Source organism: Chionomys nivalis, chromosome 25, assembly GCF_950005125.1.
Source record: "Chionomys nivalis chromosome 25, mChiNiv1.1, whole genome shotgun sequence".
Classification (NCBI taxonomy): Eukaryota; Metazoa; Chordata; class Mammalia; order Rodentia; family Cricetidae; genus Chionomys; species Chionomys nivalis.
In genome coordinates this window covers 8,166,337-8,181,701 of record NC_080110.1, presented here as the reverse complement: position 1 = coordinate 8,181,701, position 15,365 = coordinate 8,166,337, and the positions used below count along the sequence as shown (strand labels likewise).

Genomic DNA, 15,365 nt, shown 5'->3' with positions numbered 1-15,365 from the left:
ATTATAAACATGATGCTTACCGCCTTTTATAGAACACTGTTGTGAAGTTTGCTTCAGTCGGCGGTTTGAAACAACGCATCTCACATACACTTATGTGCTTTTTCCTCAGGTCCCCTTTGACATCTCGCTGCCTGCTATATTCAGTCTCGAGAGACTTTTCGATCTTGCCAGTGGTTGTATTGTGTCAGTAGGCAGCCTTTTCAACTGGATGATATCCATTATTCCCTGAGCATCCTTTACAGGGTGACTCTAAGGGGGATTTAGTTGTTACTGATGTTCTGGTTGGAACAAAATTTCTCAAGTTTTTAATCTCATAAATACCAATATTTTCTATTATTTTGAACTCGAGAAGTTTCTTGATTTGGCCTGGGAAGAAATGGTTGACCTTGCATGGTATATGCTTCTGAGTGGCATCTCAGCATGCAACTTCATTGTACCAGCTTTGGGATTCTGCGGACCTGTGTCTGGGTAGCAACCTCGCCACCTGCCTGCTTGGTACCTTTAAAGGCTTAGTTTCAGCTCTTAAGCTTTTGCATCTCCACCTGTAGGATGAGAGTATCTGTGTCTATCTCATGATGCTGTGGTTGTGTATTAAAGTAAGTGAAGCAGCTTAGGTACTCAGCTCAGGCCTGATGAAGTGGATGACTGGGGCCTGTCATTTGCCTGTAAACCGGAAGAGCACCAGACATTTGTACCATACATCTAACATCTAACTATGCCGTCCGTACACTAACCCTTTTCACGCTCTGTCACGTGAACAGATACTCACGAAAATAAAGAAGCAAAATAAACATGTAATTTTATGTTTGTACTCAAGTTTTAAATTGTACACATACTTAAGGTTTCAATGTTTGGGGACCACTGAAAAACTAGCCTATGACATTATATGACGGGAATGAAGCTTTTACTGAGGATGTTAAAAATAAAAATTGGGCATTTGAAACTTCACTATAATTTTGCCAGCTGTAGGAACACTGGAAAAGAACAGAGGGTTGAGGGTGCCTATGGTGTATTGGTGAAGGACCTGACTACCCTATCTGGAGTGTGTGAAGTTTGGGTGAAAAAGGGTGTTCCCTCTAAAATAAACTAGTCTGAAGACCAGAGGGTCAGTCAGTAAAGGAGAGAAGACTGTTAGGGGTGGATCAGGAGAGGAGAGACAAGTTCCCGACAAGAATACAGGGGAGAGAACAAACAGAGAGCTGAGTGACTGACAAGTTGGTGGCCGAGAAAGATACATATATAACATCTAATAGAAAAATCCAATGCAGACATGAAGGCCAACAGGAAACCATGCCACAAGGAGAAGAACAAAGACATGAAGTTTGGCTCAAGCAGAAAAGCCATTCAGATGGTGAAGGCTGTTCTAGGTCCTTTGGAGGAGGATGGGGATTTATAAATGTCTCTGCTTTGTTAGAGAACAGGTTTGCACTTCTTAATACTGGAAGTTTAACATTACATAAAGGTTGGCATCCAAGGGCCAAGAAAGGCCAACATATTAGTTATACATTTGACACATCACACACAACATGGCAAGCAAGGAGGGCCATCCACTTTAACCTCTTGTTAATTTCCCAAGATGCAATATGATCATCTTTCATCCTTCACTATTAAGATTTTGTTGGTTGGGTGGCTAGAGAGATGGCTCAGAGGAATAGAGCACTGGCTGCTCTTCCAGAGGTCCTGAGTTCAATTCCCAGCAACCACATGGTGGCTCACAACCATCTGTAATAAGATCTGGTGCCCTCTTCTGTACTGCAGGATACATGAAGGAAGAAACCTATATACATAATAAATAAAAAATCTTTTAAAAAAAAGATTTTACTGGTTGGACACTTAATTTTCTTATAAATATTAATGAATATAATTTTATAGACTTTGTTTTTCAATTTTTTGAGACAGGGTTTCTCTGTGTAACAGCCCTAGCTGTCCTGGAATTAGTTCTGTAGTTCAAACTCACAGGGCTCCACCTGCCTCCTGAGTGCTGAGATTAAAGGTGTGCGCCACCACTGCCCAACTAATTTTATACACTTTTTAAGGAACCATAGAACAATGTCTGGTGCTCCATAGAGGCCTATAACATATACTGAGTGAATGGTTATATGGAGAAATGCTTGTGAGTCAGGCAAGGCGACACATGGAGCTGTAAGAAAGAGGGAGTCCAAGATGTCACTAAGACCACCATCACTAATATCAGCACCACTGTAGCCTTTCTGGATCATTGCCATGCCATGTTAGCCGTTACTGTACATGGATTATATCCCTCTGTCTTCACAAAAACCATGACCACCGTGCACAGAGAGAATATTATCTATGCCCGTATGCTGACTTCCTAAGAGGAAGACAGGTCCCTTCCAACCATTGCAGCTAGTGGAGCATCTCAGAGCCTTTGAAAAGCTGCCCCTTCCTTCCCTTTCTGGCTTTTACAGATGCTATTATTTATATTATTATATTATTATGGTTGTTGTTTTGCCGAAGAAAAACACTGTCTACAATGTGCCAGATCCTGCAGTCACAATTTCTAAGCGATCATTCTAGAAATTCCCTTATCTTCTCATATGAGAGTGACACTCCGTAGTTAAAGCTGGAGCAGTCTGCGCTGTGCATTGAGGAAGCATGAAGGAGGCTGAAGCACAAACAAACGAACAAACAAAAGTCAAAATCTGCAGGGATGAACAATGTGTTTATTTCCCTAAATGTCTTGCAAGTTTTTTTTTCCAAGACCAAATTACAATTTTTGCAACTGCTTTTCTCTTTTAAATGCCGTCTATAGTATCCGTAAACACTTGCCAGCACACACCTCTGATGTTCTCCGCTTACTTTAATTAGAACAGAGACAGCAGGAAGCAAAGGGAGAGAGAGAGAGAATTAAAAACCAGGGGAGGGAAGGCTTGGGAAGGGGAGCTGCGACCTGCAGCTAAGGTATATGTAATAGAAGACAAGCGTTCCCCTACCTGGCTTATTCCTCCAAGGAGCTCATGTGTAACTTATCTACCTGCCGTCCATTGGATGCTTGAGTGGAGTGCTGTTGTGTGGTTCATTGCATTTGGGGCACATATCCAAGAGCGTGATGCTGACATTATAAATGCCCAAGTAACAGAATGTGATACATTTCTTCCTGAATTATGAGATGAGTATCAACTTACAGTCATCCAAAAAGTAGGTTGAAGTGTCGTGACATATCTCTAGGTCGTACAACATTTAAAGGCAAGTATAACGATGTAGTATTTATGGAATCATAATACATAAATACTAAGTTTTTAAGAACAAGTTAACGGCTGGCAGTAAATTCCAGCTGTGGTCATCTCTTGGATGAAAAAGAGAAAACGAGCTCTGGGAAGTCTCAGGACATTCAGTCGTGTTTTTAATTTTCTTTCTTAAGCCAAATATTTGTTATATAAGTCTCTCAGGTTTTTGCGAGCATATGTTTCATAAATTAAAAACAAACACCTCCCTTTCTTTCCTCATCTTCTTGGTTGGCAAGCTTTGTCGGCTTATTGACTTGCATGCCCATCAGCAACAACTAAATGGAAATTGTGTTTCTGGAAGCATACATGGCTACCATTCAGTGGTACTCAGATCTGGTTCCATTCATTTCAGATCTGAATGACAACTAAAAGTCATTTGAAAACTCATGTTCAACGATATCCATATGCCCATTTTTTGGAAAATCAAACCATGAAAATATTAATTCTTCATATAAAATAGTAGAGCCTTAATAAATGCTTATTCACTGGAAGCAGAATCCCTACACAGTTCCTATCAGTTATAAGTCCCTTGTTATCTTTTAAATGATTTGATTTCTCAAAATTAGATCTGTGTGGAACCTTCCCCATGACTGCCTATTGTATAAAATCAGCTCCCCACGTAAAGCCCTTCTACCATTCATACTTTCAATGTTTTAAATATACATAAAGAAGTTTCTCTTTAACAAAGACTAATTTTTGGTTTTTACTCTCTCTCTTCAATAATGGCTTGCTTATGAGTTGCAATTTTGACACGAAAATTTCCATGGCAACCCTTTTTTTTTTTTTTTTTTTTTTTTGTCACAAACGCATGCATGATAAAGAGGGAGGCTTTAGTGAGAAAGCTGGGTTAAGAGGCCCAGGAGTTATCACAAGCACATTTTCAACTGGAACTTCAGAGACAAGACAGAATTAATTGCCATTGCAAATGAGTTGCCCCCTGACGCTTCAGATCCCTCTGTCTAGTTTGTGTTGAACAGCTCGGATGAGCGGATCTGGAACCAGAGCCTGTGCCAGCACGGTCAGCTTTGAAGCTGCCTTTTGAACCGTCCACATGGGGAAGCTCTAGAGATTTCTGAACACGCTAGGATGTCCGATCTCCTTCCTTCCCCGATTCAGTTCTCTCCCTCAAGAGTCACGAGAATTTCTTGGACCGACTTCCCATCATTAGAAAGTGTAATTCAAAACTAACAGAATCTGTCAAATGTGGAAAGGGAGGAAGAACAAAAATTACCCAGAAGCCCACCAAGACTCATAATTAATCATAGTCCATCAAATCTGTCTAATTATTATACTAAGAACCAAAGAGAAACAATGTTCAAACAACGATCAGACTCACGATTCCAGGTGACTTTCTTTATTCCCTAAATGTCACATAAATGGGCCTTTTCAGAGCTGATTGGCTGGAAAAGTGCTCAAGTTGGGAGTGTGTAGATCCAGTGGTTCATAAAGTAATGAAGATGTAACTAGGTCCAAAGGCATTATCCAGGTTGTTCTTCCTGGTCATAACAAAATAATGATCTACAAAAAGAAAAGAAATCAGATCTTAGTTTTGCCCTTTAGAGGCAGGTCATTTAATCGCCCTTCCACAGATACGTTAATGTCTCCCTGGCAACCTAGCTCTTTCATTCAAACATGTAGTTGTTCATTTGAAATTGGTTATTTTTTCATTTGATAGTTTTATTCACTATACGTGAATTTTGCTACCTAGGCAAATGTCTTTTCCCACTCTTTTTAATTGGAAGAAGTATTTAAAAACACTCACTATATTCCAGGGACCATGAACCCAATAAATGGTACCTAGGCCGTCGCTGTCTCCAGTAACACATTTGATCCAGCAATCAATCCCACTTCTGTGGATAGAACCAAAGGAAATAGAAGCAGTATGTTAAAGAGACATCGACACTCCAGTGTTCATGTCAAGATATAATTACAGATGTCCATAACCTGATGAATGAATAAAGAAAACTCCCAAATCACAATAGACTACTACTCAATTTTTTTTTAAAAAAAGAAGGGACCTTATTACCTATGACTTTATGGATGAAGCTGGAAGACATTATATTAAGTGAAATAAGCCAATCATGGGAAGACAAATGCCAGAGGGCCTCTCTTAGATGTAGACTTTCATAGAGCTGAACTCACGGTATAAGTAGTCACATGACATGTACTGGGAGCAGGGAGGGATGGTTGGACACATGTTGGTGAAAGTGTATAAAATATCATAGTGATAGGAAGAATAAGTTCAAGGGAATCTATTGTACAAAGTAGCATCTGCAGTCAACCATAATATATGTGGTATTGAAAATGATTGGGTAGGTTTGAAGTGTTCTCATCATGAAATATATATGTGAATATACACATTTATTAACTAGGTCATTTCAAAATAGTATTTCATATGTGATACAAGCATAGGGAGATATGTCTCTACATGAGAGATATTTTGTATATGTATACAAGAGAGAGCCCTTTGAACATGCTAGGTAACATTTTTTCAAAGCTCACATCTACTGGCCCCAGTTGATTGGCCCATGAATCTCTCATACCACATGTATGATCTCTACCACTACTTCCCTAAATGCAAGAAAACATGCTCTTGTCATATGCATCCAATTTTGTACATGTTGACTGTCATATCTACTCCTCCCTTATGCTCAGGGAGCAAGAGAGGCAGAGACCAGGGAAGTAGGGAAAGTATGTCCCCCACTTCATACAGCGATCCCTCATCAACGTTAGACTTGAGTTTATTTGACTGCTGAAGGTGTATGGCTTTCTTTTCTTTGTTTATATTATAGCATATTGCATTATTTTCTTCTTTCAATGCCTCTCCAGGATGCTTGATCACTTTTTTAAAAGATTTTTCGTATTTTATTTAGTATAAATATGTAAATATTTATATTTGTATATGTGTGTATACAAACGTGTAGGCACGCGTGTGGAGGCTAGAGGTAGACAATGGCTCCTTCCTCCGCTGCTCTCCACTTTACTTTTTGGAACAGTCTCTCACTGAACCTCAGCCAAGGAGTTTTCAAGGTTCTGCCTATCTTTGCTTGCTGAGCAGGTGGGTCACAGCCATGCCCCATCGTTTAGCTTTTCATATGTGTGCTGGGGATTTGAGGTTGGATTGCACAGCAAGCACTTGTTCAGCCGGGTCAACTCCCTGGCTGTTGGGCAAGTGTTTTGTTGTTGTTTCTCGTCTCTGTACTCCAGCTCTGTCATCTGCTAAGTGTGGAACAAGCATCTAGAACAACCGTGCTGTGCGCATTGGATGCACCCAATGTTTATCTCTTATTCTGTCTGAGTTCTTCTCCACACTTCTCGTGCACCTCCTCCAGGGATGCTGAGCCCTGCCAAGAGAGAGCAAAGGGTTTTGTTTTGTTTTGCTTTATTTTTCGTAATGTTTCAGAGTTCAGTTCTGCTAAAAGCAGTGTGGATTTTATAGAAGTCCCGTCTGCCAGCAACACCTCTGAACCCGGGGCCGTAAAACAGTGCAAGCAATTATAAAATCAGAATTAAAATAATTGTTTGAAGCCACCAAGGGGAATGAGTGAAAACAGGCAGAGCCTGGAGGAAGCACGATCCTTGAGATATGGGAGCAAACCGAGATTCACTTTTAGCAACTCTCTCTCTCTCTCTCTCTCTCTCTCTCTCTCTCTCCTGTCCCCCGCCGCATCTCATGATGTATTTGTGTGCTGCTTAATGATGGTGAATTTAGAGCAATGCATCATTAAGTAATTTCATCATGACCTCGGCGTCACAGGGTGTATTGACACAAGCCGGGATGGTGCATCCTCCCAAACGCATAGGACGTATAATTGGATGTGCTCTCCTCACGCACAACCAGCGGTGCCGGGGGTACGTCTACACCATTTCCTCATTAAACACAGGCGTGGTGTGTCGCATTGTCAGGGTAGAATGTCCCCCGCATCACTGAGCAATAGGAACTTTTCAGCTCCATCTTAATCTTATGGGGTTGCTGTGCTATATATGATAGAGATTGGATAAAGCACCATTGCATGGAATATGACTGTAAACAAGAGAGAATCGGGAAGACGAGAGAAGGAGCTGGACTGAGGGTTCGGGTCTGTCTGAGAAATATGAAGTCTCCACCACCACCACCAAAGGAGACAGCCTGGAATCGCCCAAACCAGTGCACAGCTGTTCTCAAATTGTTGGTTGTCTTCCGCGATGCACAGCACCTGCTGAGACTACAGGCAGCCCAGCGACTTCGCAGGAACCCTGCAAGAGTCGGGCAGAGATTTCAGCAGGTGCTGGAAAGAAAGTTCTAGATGATCAAAGGTTTTGATTCAAGTCGAGGCAAGTGACAGAAACCTACTGAGTTTCTTGTGCTTTTCGTAGAAACCTGGAAGCAAGGCCTGCAACTGAGAACCACAGCTGATGCAAGAAGAAGCCGGCCCCATTGAACCTCCCTCAGAGGGGCATGATTTGACAGTCATTCAACTCTATGCTCAGACCAAACCCAAACACAGGAAAGCAACATGTCTCCTGCAGCTTAATACTCCTATCATACAATATGGAATTATGAAATTAAAACACACACACACCATTTGTAGAAACAACTAAGAAAGTGTGACCCACAGTCCAAGGGAAAAAAGCCAAACAGTTCCCCTGCAGCCCTGGACAGTAGAGTTAGAATATGAAGACTTTAAAATCACAGTGGTGCATGGGAAAAATCTATTGCAAAAGATTGATATAAGGGCTGAAAAAAACTGAGTTTTATCAGGAGAGATTAGGAAAAGAAAAAGAATCAAATAATGCAAATCCTGGGACTGACAATTTCCACCAGGGAAGTTAAAAATCATTGAAAGAACTGAAAAAGGAAACTAGGTACTATGGGAAGGGGGCAAAGGGCAATGCCCTTGAAACAGACCAAAATCTATTATCTACTTGAAGAGAGAGACTAAAAAAAATTCTTAAAAATTGCAAGCAATGAAAGCCTATATAACTATATTGAGTATTCTTTCTGTGTGTGTATGTGTGCTTAGGTTCACACGTATGCTTGTGTGTGTGACGGGATAGCCCAAAGGTCAACTTCTAGTGTCATTCTTCAGAAGCCGTCTACACAGGGTGTCTCACTGGCTCCTGAGGTTGCTGATGAAACTAGACCCGTCGGTTAGTGACCCATGGGCCTGCCTGTCTACACATCTCCACGGCAGGATTAAAGCATGTTCCATCATGTCTCATGAACTACATCTTGCATACCACAACATCTCATGTACCACCACATCCCATGTACCACAACATCTCATATACCACCATATCCCATGTACCATCACATCCCATGTACCATGACATCTCATATACCACAATGTCTTATATACCACCATATTCCATGTACCATCACAGCTCAGGTACCACAACATCTTATGTACCATCACATCTCATATACCACCACATCCCATGTACCACCACATCCTATGTACCACCACATCCCATGTACCATCACTTGTCATGTCTCAACACATCCCATGTACCATCACATCTCATGTCCACCATATCCCATGTACCACTACATCCCATGTACCACCACATCCCATATACCACCATATCCCATGTACCATCACATCCCATGTCCACCACATCCCATGTACCACCACATCCTATGTACCACCACATCCCATGTACCATCACTTGTCATGTCTCAACACATCCCATGTACCATCACATCTCATGTCCACCATATCCCATGTACCACTACATCCCATGTACCACCACATCCCATATACCACCATATCCCATGTACCATCACATCCCATGTCCACCACATCCCATGTACCACCACATCCCATGTACCACCACATCCCATGTACCATCACGTCTCATTGTTCCACATGAGTTCTGAGGACCCTCACACTTATGTACTGAGTACTCTACTGGCTGAGCTCTCTGTGTAGTGCATAGATGTTCTAGCATACATGAAATTGAAGCCCTATAAAGAAGAAAAATAACAGAAATTATTTTAATATCATAAAATCTCAGAAAGACAAATATTACATATTTTCTTTCAGGTAGAATCTATGTTTTAAAGATATGTGTATGAAGGTATCATTTGGACAGAGGAAGGGGCCCCTGGGAATAGGCACAGAGAACAAGAAAGAAACAGAGTGAATCATCAAGCGGCATTATATATGTATACAAATGTGGTAATGAGACCCATTTCCTAAAACATGCAGCGGTGACCATAAATTATAAACAATAATGGTAAAACCCTTTCTAAGTTGGGCTTAAAACATAAACACGTTCAAGATTCAGGAATTCTAAAGGAGCTCCACAGACAGAACAAAACAAAATCAAACACTTATAAGTTGCAGTCGAGCTTCTGAAAACCCAGGAAAAAAGATCTAAACCCCAAGGAAAGGGCACATGACAAAATGTCAAGAAAAGGAATGGTAAGAACGAAGGCTGGCTTATCAGAAGCCTCCGAGGCTAAAGAATGACAGTACGTTTTCTGCAAAGCGCAGGTAAAAACACTCGCTGCTCAAGCCCATGACCTAAGCGCCAGTCCCTTGGACTCTGTAAAGGTGAGAGGAGAGGACAGGGTTCACAGACGTGTTCGCTGACCTCGCTGTGCACCATGGCATGTGGGCACCTACACTGCCTCACACTAATAACGTGTTTTTTAACTCTGTAAGACATCAGTCAGGGAGGAGTCAAGATGACCCACAGCTGATTATGTTCAAGCCTGTCACTAATTATATTAGCTATGACTAGACCAAAGCTTTTGGTTATGTTCAAGCCTGTCACTAATTATATTAGCTATGACTAGACCAAAGCTTTTGGTGAGAAGCAAAACTGTAGACGAGTATGGTGACTCATGCCGGGATGTAGGGGTCTGAAGCAGGAGTATTGTTATGAGTTTAAGGCTATCCTGGGGTATACACTGCATTCCAGGCTAGCCTGAGATATAGCCTTTAAAAAATAGAGACAAAAAAGCAGAAATTGTATGCACTGACAGATTGAAAACGATAGGGTGGAGACATGGAAAACATCCAGAGACTGAACCTAAGAAAGTTGCTTTGGATATATTAATGATAGTGCAGATTTTATTTATTTTTTACTTATTTTTATTTGTGTCTATGTTTGTGTAAGTTTGTGTGTGAGTGTGTGTATGTGTCTGTGTGTATGTATGTGTGCGTATGTGTGTCTGTGTGTATGTATGTGTGCGTGTGTATGTGTGTGTACGTGTGCATGCGTATGTGTGTGTCCATGTGCACACAGGACAGACGTGGGCACTGAAAACTCTCCTCCATCACCCTCTGCTTGTTCCTTTGAGACAGTTCAGTCTCTCCCTGAACCTGGGGCTTGTGTTTTCTCAGCTATATTGGAAGACAACATCCTAGTGATCCAGGCGCCAGGATTATTCATGTCTGTGGGATACCTGACTTGTTATTACCGTGCTGGGATCTAAAGTTCTGGTCCTCACGATGACACAGCAACCCTCTTAAACACGGAGCCATCTCACAAGCCCTCAAGTTTGATTTCCACACATCTGCCCAGTGATTCCCTTGAAGGAGAATTTTGCCTTGATTAAAAATCAAAGTGTTTTGATATGTGCACTAGACCGTGGGGACTCTCAGCCACAGATAAGGGCTAATCTTGACGCTTGAGAGAGGCAGGTAAAACTACTTGAGGAGAGTGACAAGCCTCCGCTGGCACAGAAATTAATCTTTCAACATTCAACTTATAGTATAAAAGCCAAGGCTATCTAAAAATGAATGGGGTCCAGGAAAACTGGGATTGTTCTTCTACAATAGAGGCCTTTTGTCCTAGAAACAGAAGAGTTAGAGTGTCAGGAACTCCATTTCTTTCAAAAGAGTCTAGGACAGTGGTTCTCAACCTTCCTAACCTTCTGTAACCTTTTAATACAGTTCTTCATGTTGTGGTGACTCCAACCATAAAATTATTTTGTGGCTACTTCATAACTGTAATTTTGCTGTTATAAATCATAAGGTAAATATCTGAGATGCTGAATATCTGCTATGCAACCCCTGTGGAAGGGTCATTCGCCCCAAGGGGGTCACGACCCACAGGTTGAAAACCACTAGCCTAGCCCCAAGTATCAAAGCTTGCATCAAGTATCATCGAACTGATACCAAGAGCACAGGCCCACGCTTCTGCACTCTTGCTTTTCTGATATGTGTGATATGTGTCGTGAAGTAAGCAAAGGAGCTTGATCCCTCTTTAGTATGAATAAAAGTAGTATGATCCTTTTTTTTTAAATCCTCCTATAGGATGAATAAAACAGAAATCAATTAAAAGCCCAACTTCAGACCAAGCAACATTTCAGAGGACTGACCCATGTCAGTCCTAGGAGCTATGGTGAGAAGACTCAGTGGTGAGTCAGTGTCCTGTAGAGAAGCTTCTAGTTCAGATTTGGACCTTGCCCCACATGAACTCTTAAGATGCACTCAACGCCTCCGGACATTGCTCTGAATTTTTGATATTTCTCAGCTGGGCCCCTGCAACCTCACAGGTGTCTTAGCAAGGTGGCTACTAACTACTAACCTTAGAACAACTTCCTTCCCTGGTGTCTACATCTGTGCATCTCTTCATCTTGCATTTACATTGCACACTGTATTTTCTCACTGCAATGGGTTGGCTTCCCAACACTCTCCCGTGTTTTGAAAAGAATAAAATTTCAAACAAAGCTTAGTTCTAATAGCTCTTCATTTTTACTTTCAGCTTCCACTTTTTTTTTTTTTTTAGCATTATTCTACATTGGACACATGGCTGGACCCTGAAGAGTCAAACATCTCTACATATGCTGTAGCCCACCATAAAAGATGTTTATAATGTATGAGGGGCAACCAATACATACATTTACAACTTAGAATCTAACCCTGTAGACAATAGGATGAAATCTGAACAGAATGTTGAAGGAAGAAAGGAAACTATCAGTGGCTGATGAAGCCACTCCATTGGGAAAAGAAAACAGCGAGGAGATGTGAAGAAAGTGCAGACTAGAATTCCTGGTCCAGCGTCTCCCGAGCTGAATCACAGGATGATTACTTCCGGAAAGAAATATTGGGAAGATGGATTGGGTAGATGGAATGCCTAATGAGTCCATAAATGAGGAGAATTGCTTCTTACCGCATATGAGAAGATAATTTTTATCAGATAATGAAATTGTTTTCAGTCTTCGGAATGAAAATGAATCCCTTGCTAATGCAGATCACACTAATAAAGGGAGCGGGGGAGAATGTCGGAATTACACTTGGCTGGTCGTAGGCAGAAACCAGCCCAAATAGTCTAGGGAAAAAAATGAAAGATAATGAAGTAATCAAAATAATTGCTTAATAGGGATTGTAAAAGATCTGCGGTGTTAAATTATAAATGTACATTTTTGAGAAAAATGAGGTGACCTTAAGGAACAGATTAGAAACCCAAACTCATGCCTGGCAGAAGAGATGTCTTTCATTAGCAGAGCTAAAGATTAATTAAATCTGGGCAAGCTCTTTGAAGTCCGCAAGTGCGAGCCACATTAGAACACAATGCAACCGGTATATTGGTATCATAATTAATGATTAAAATAGGGCTCCTTATTGAGTGCATTCTGGCATAGTGGATGTGACAGGTGCGAAATGAAGAGGACAAAAACGTGTTTCTTAAAATCCAAACTGACTGTAGAACTTTAGTAGCATCTGCGGACAGAAGTGAGTGTGTGTGTGTCTTTCTGTCTGTGTGCCTGTGCATGTGTGAGCCTGTGTGTCTCTGTGTGTGTGTCTGTGTGTTTATGTGTCTGTGTGTATTTGTCTGTGTCTGTCTGTCTCTGTGTGTGTTTGTGTGTGTGTCTCTGTGTGTATCTGTGTGTGTGTCTCTGTGTGTCTGTCTACGTGTGTGTGTGTGAGAGAGAGAGAAAGAGTGTGTGTGTGTTTCTGTCTGTGTCTGTCTCTGTGTGTATTTGTGTGTGTGTCTCTGTGTAACTGTGTGTGTCTGTCTACGTATGTGTATGTGTGTGTGTGTGTGAGAGAGAGAGAGAAAGAGTGTGTGTGTGTTTCTGTCTGTGTCTGTCTCTGTGTGTGTTTGTGTGTGTGTCTCTGTGTATCTGTGTGTGTCTGTGTGTGTATGTGTGTGTGTGTGTGTGTGTGAGAGAGAGAGAGAGAGAGCGTCTTTCTGTCTGTGGCCTATGTGTGTGAGCCTGTGTGTCTCTGTGTGTGTCTGTGTGTGTGTGTATCTGTCTATGTCTGTCTGTCTGTGTGTTTGTGTGTGTGTCTGTGTGTCTATCTGCATGTGTGTGTGCGTGTGTGTGTGTATGTGTGTATCTGTTGCAGGGTGGTTTATCTTAGTGGGCAAATACTTATTTCTTCACTCTGTGAGGTTGAGGCCGATATGCCCCTTTACCAACCTCTCTAAGGTGCTAGAGAGGGGGAAGGGAAGGGGGTGTATTGATTATTTTCCCTTATCTCTGAATCTTTTGTTTCAGATGAATGGTTTTCAAGATTGGCGTCAGAGGGAGGAGAGAAAGGTTGAAATTACAAAGCCTCTGACATTTCTTAATGCTGCTCAAGGGTGAAGTTTTAGAGAAAATGGCCCAGTGCAGACAGCATGGAGGGCATAGGTAAATGGGAGCCCTGAGCAAGCAGGAGGTGCTGTGGCTGTCTGGATGGGTTTTATAGGACCAGGTAAAAAGTAAATTGATTTCTCGGAGAAGATCATGGAAAGGGAAAATGGGAGAAGGGAGAGCTTAGAGAGGGAAGGAACAAGAAGCAAGAGAGATGTATAAAGCCCCGCTCTCGGGAATATATGTCTTCTGTGTGGCACAGGCATAAAGGGACAAACCAAGCAAAGGAGGCTGCTTGGCATCGAGACGAGGCAGGGGAGAGCCTGTGTGAGGGTGAAAATGCGTGAACAGAAGTGAGGCAGGACCACTGGAGCACTGAGTCTACAGCAGTGTTGTCTAAAACCCTGGCCCGTGATAGCGCGTGAGAGAGCAAGCAGCAGGAACCTTTGCTTTATGGAAGAGATTACAGTCACGTTCACTGTGTAATACTGGTATGACTCGTGAAACATTACATCCCAAAAATGGGGTTTTTAATTTGAGCTTGGCAGTTACTTTGGGGCGTGGATGTTTCAAATTTGAGCTTGGTTTATGCTGCGCAGACTTGAGACCATTTAGAAATGCCGCTCTCAATTCAGATTTGAAGGGGATCGGAATCCTGTGGAACGCATGCCTCGTCTTGCCTTTGGACAAAACACAGCCTCAAGATTCTATTCTGAAAACCCTTGGAGAAAATAGGCGCTGTCACATGTATAAATTTCAAATGTGTTTCTCAGTGCAATAAAATGGTACCTTTGCACAACGTGGATGGAAAGTTTGAAAGTGATCTCATTGATACTTTTTGTTTTTCTCATTATTACCCCACCTCTCAAATCCTCCAAAAGGGGCAGTGTATAACAGGCTTACACAGTGCCTCTTGGACAAGGTCTCTCAGCAATCCCTCTATACCATAGATATATTCATGCCAGGACACTCACTGTTTTCTTGCCGTTTTGAATAGATGAAATAAATCCCATCTCGGAAGTTGAGGCACACTCTTGCATATTGCAAGAGCCGACCCAGGATACATAACATTTCGTCCAATTCAAAAACTTATTTTTCCTACACGCCAAAAATGCCCTGTGACTTTCAGTGAGCTTGGTTTCCTCCTCAGTTCTTCTGATCATTTCAGCATGCTACCTCTAGACACCTCATGTTTGTGGAGCCCTGGCAGAAGACTGATGAGGTAAGAATAAACATCGCATGGGATTTCTGTTTCTGTGATCTACCTGTGCCCTTGGAGTAGTAGGCCCCCAAATGTGGATTCCTCAGGCACCCTTATACCTGACTGACAGACACCAACCAATGGGAAACAAGAGTCAGAACTGGGGGTGCATGGAGGTGATACTGCTCGATTCTCTGAAGCATCCTTTGGTCAGTCATCCTGGGATGTAGCACGAATAATAAAAACCCAGAGTCAGATATTGGGGTTCAAACCAAAAACCAGAAAATCAAAGCAGTCAAGCCACTAGAGAAGTCTTATCTCTACCTATGCTGGGCGACCCCAAACTAAGCAGATGAAACCTCTCTCCTCCCATTTTATATTCTCTCTAGTGCTGGGATTA

General features: G+C 41.9%; 2 protein-coding genes across 2 annotated transcripts in view; both read left to right on the top strand.

Annotated features, from left to right (window-relative positions):
- The window catches only part of Cfap54 (cilia and flagella associated protein 54), a 255,271-nt gene extending 254,498 nt beyond the window's left edge, over positions 1–773 (top strand). The window contains exon 68 of the mRNA XM_057757648.1: positions 110–773. Within this exon, the coding sequence (XP_057613631.1) occupies positions 110–229 (120 nt within the window). The 3' untranslated portion in view covers positions 230–773. The remainder of the gene's footprint in view (positions 1–109) is intronic.
- The window catches only part of Nedd1 (NEDD1 gamma-tubulin ring complex targeting factor), an 83,054-nt gene that overhangs the window by 19,371 nt on the left and 48,318 nt on the right, over positions 1–15,365 (top strand). The gene's annotated exons all lie outside the window — the stretch shown is intronic.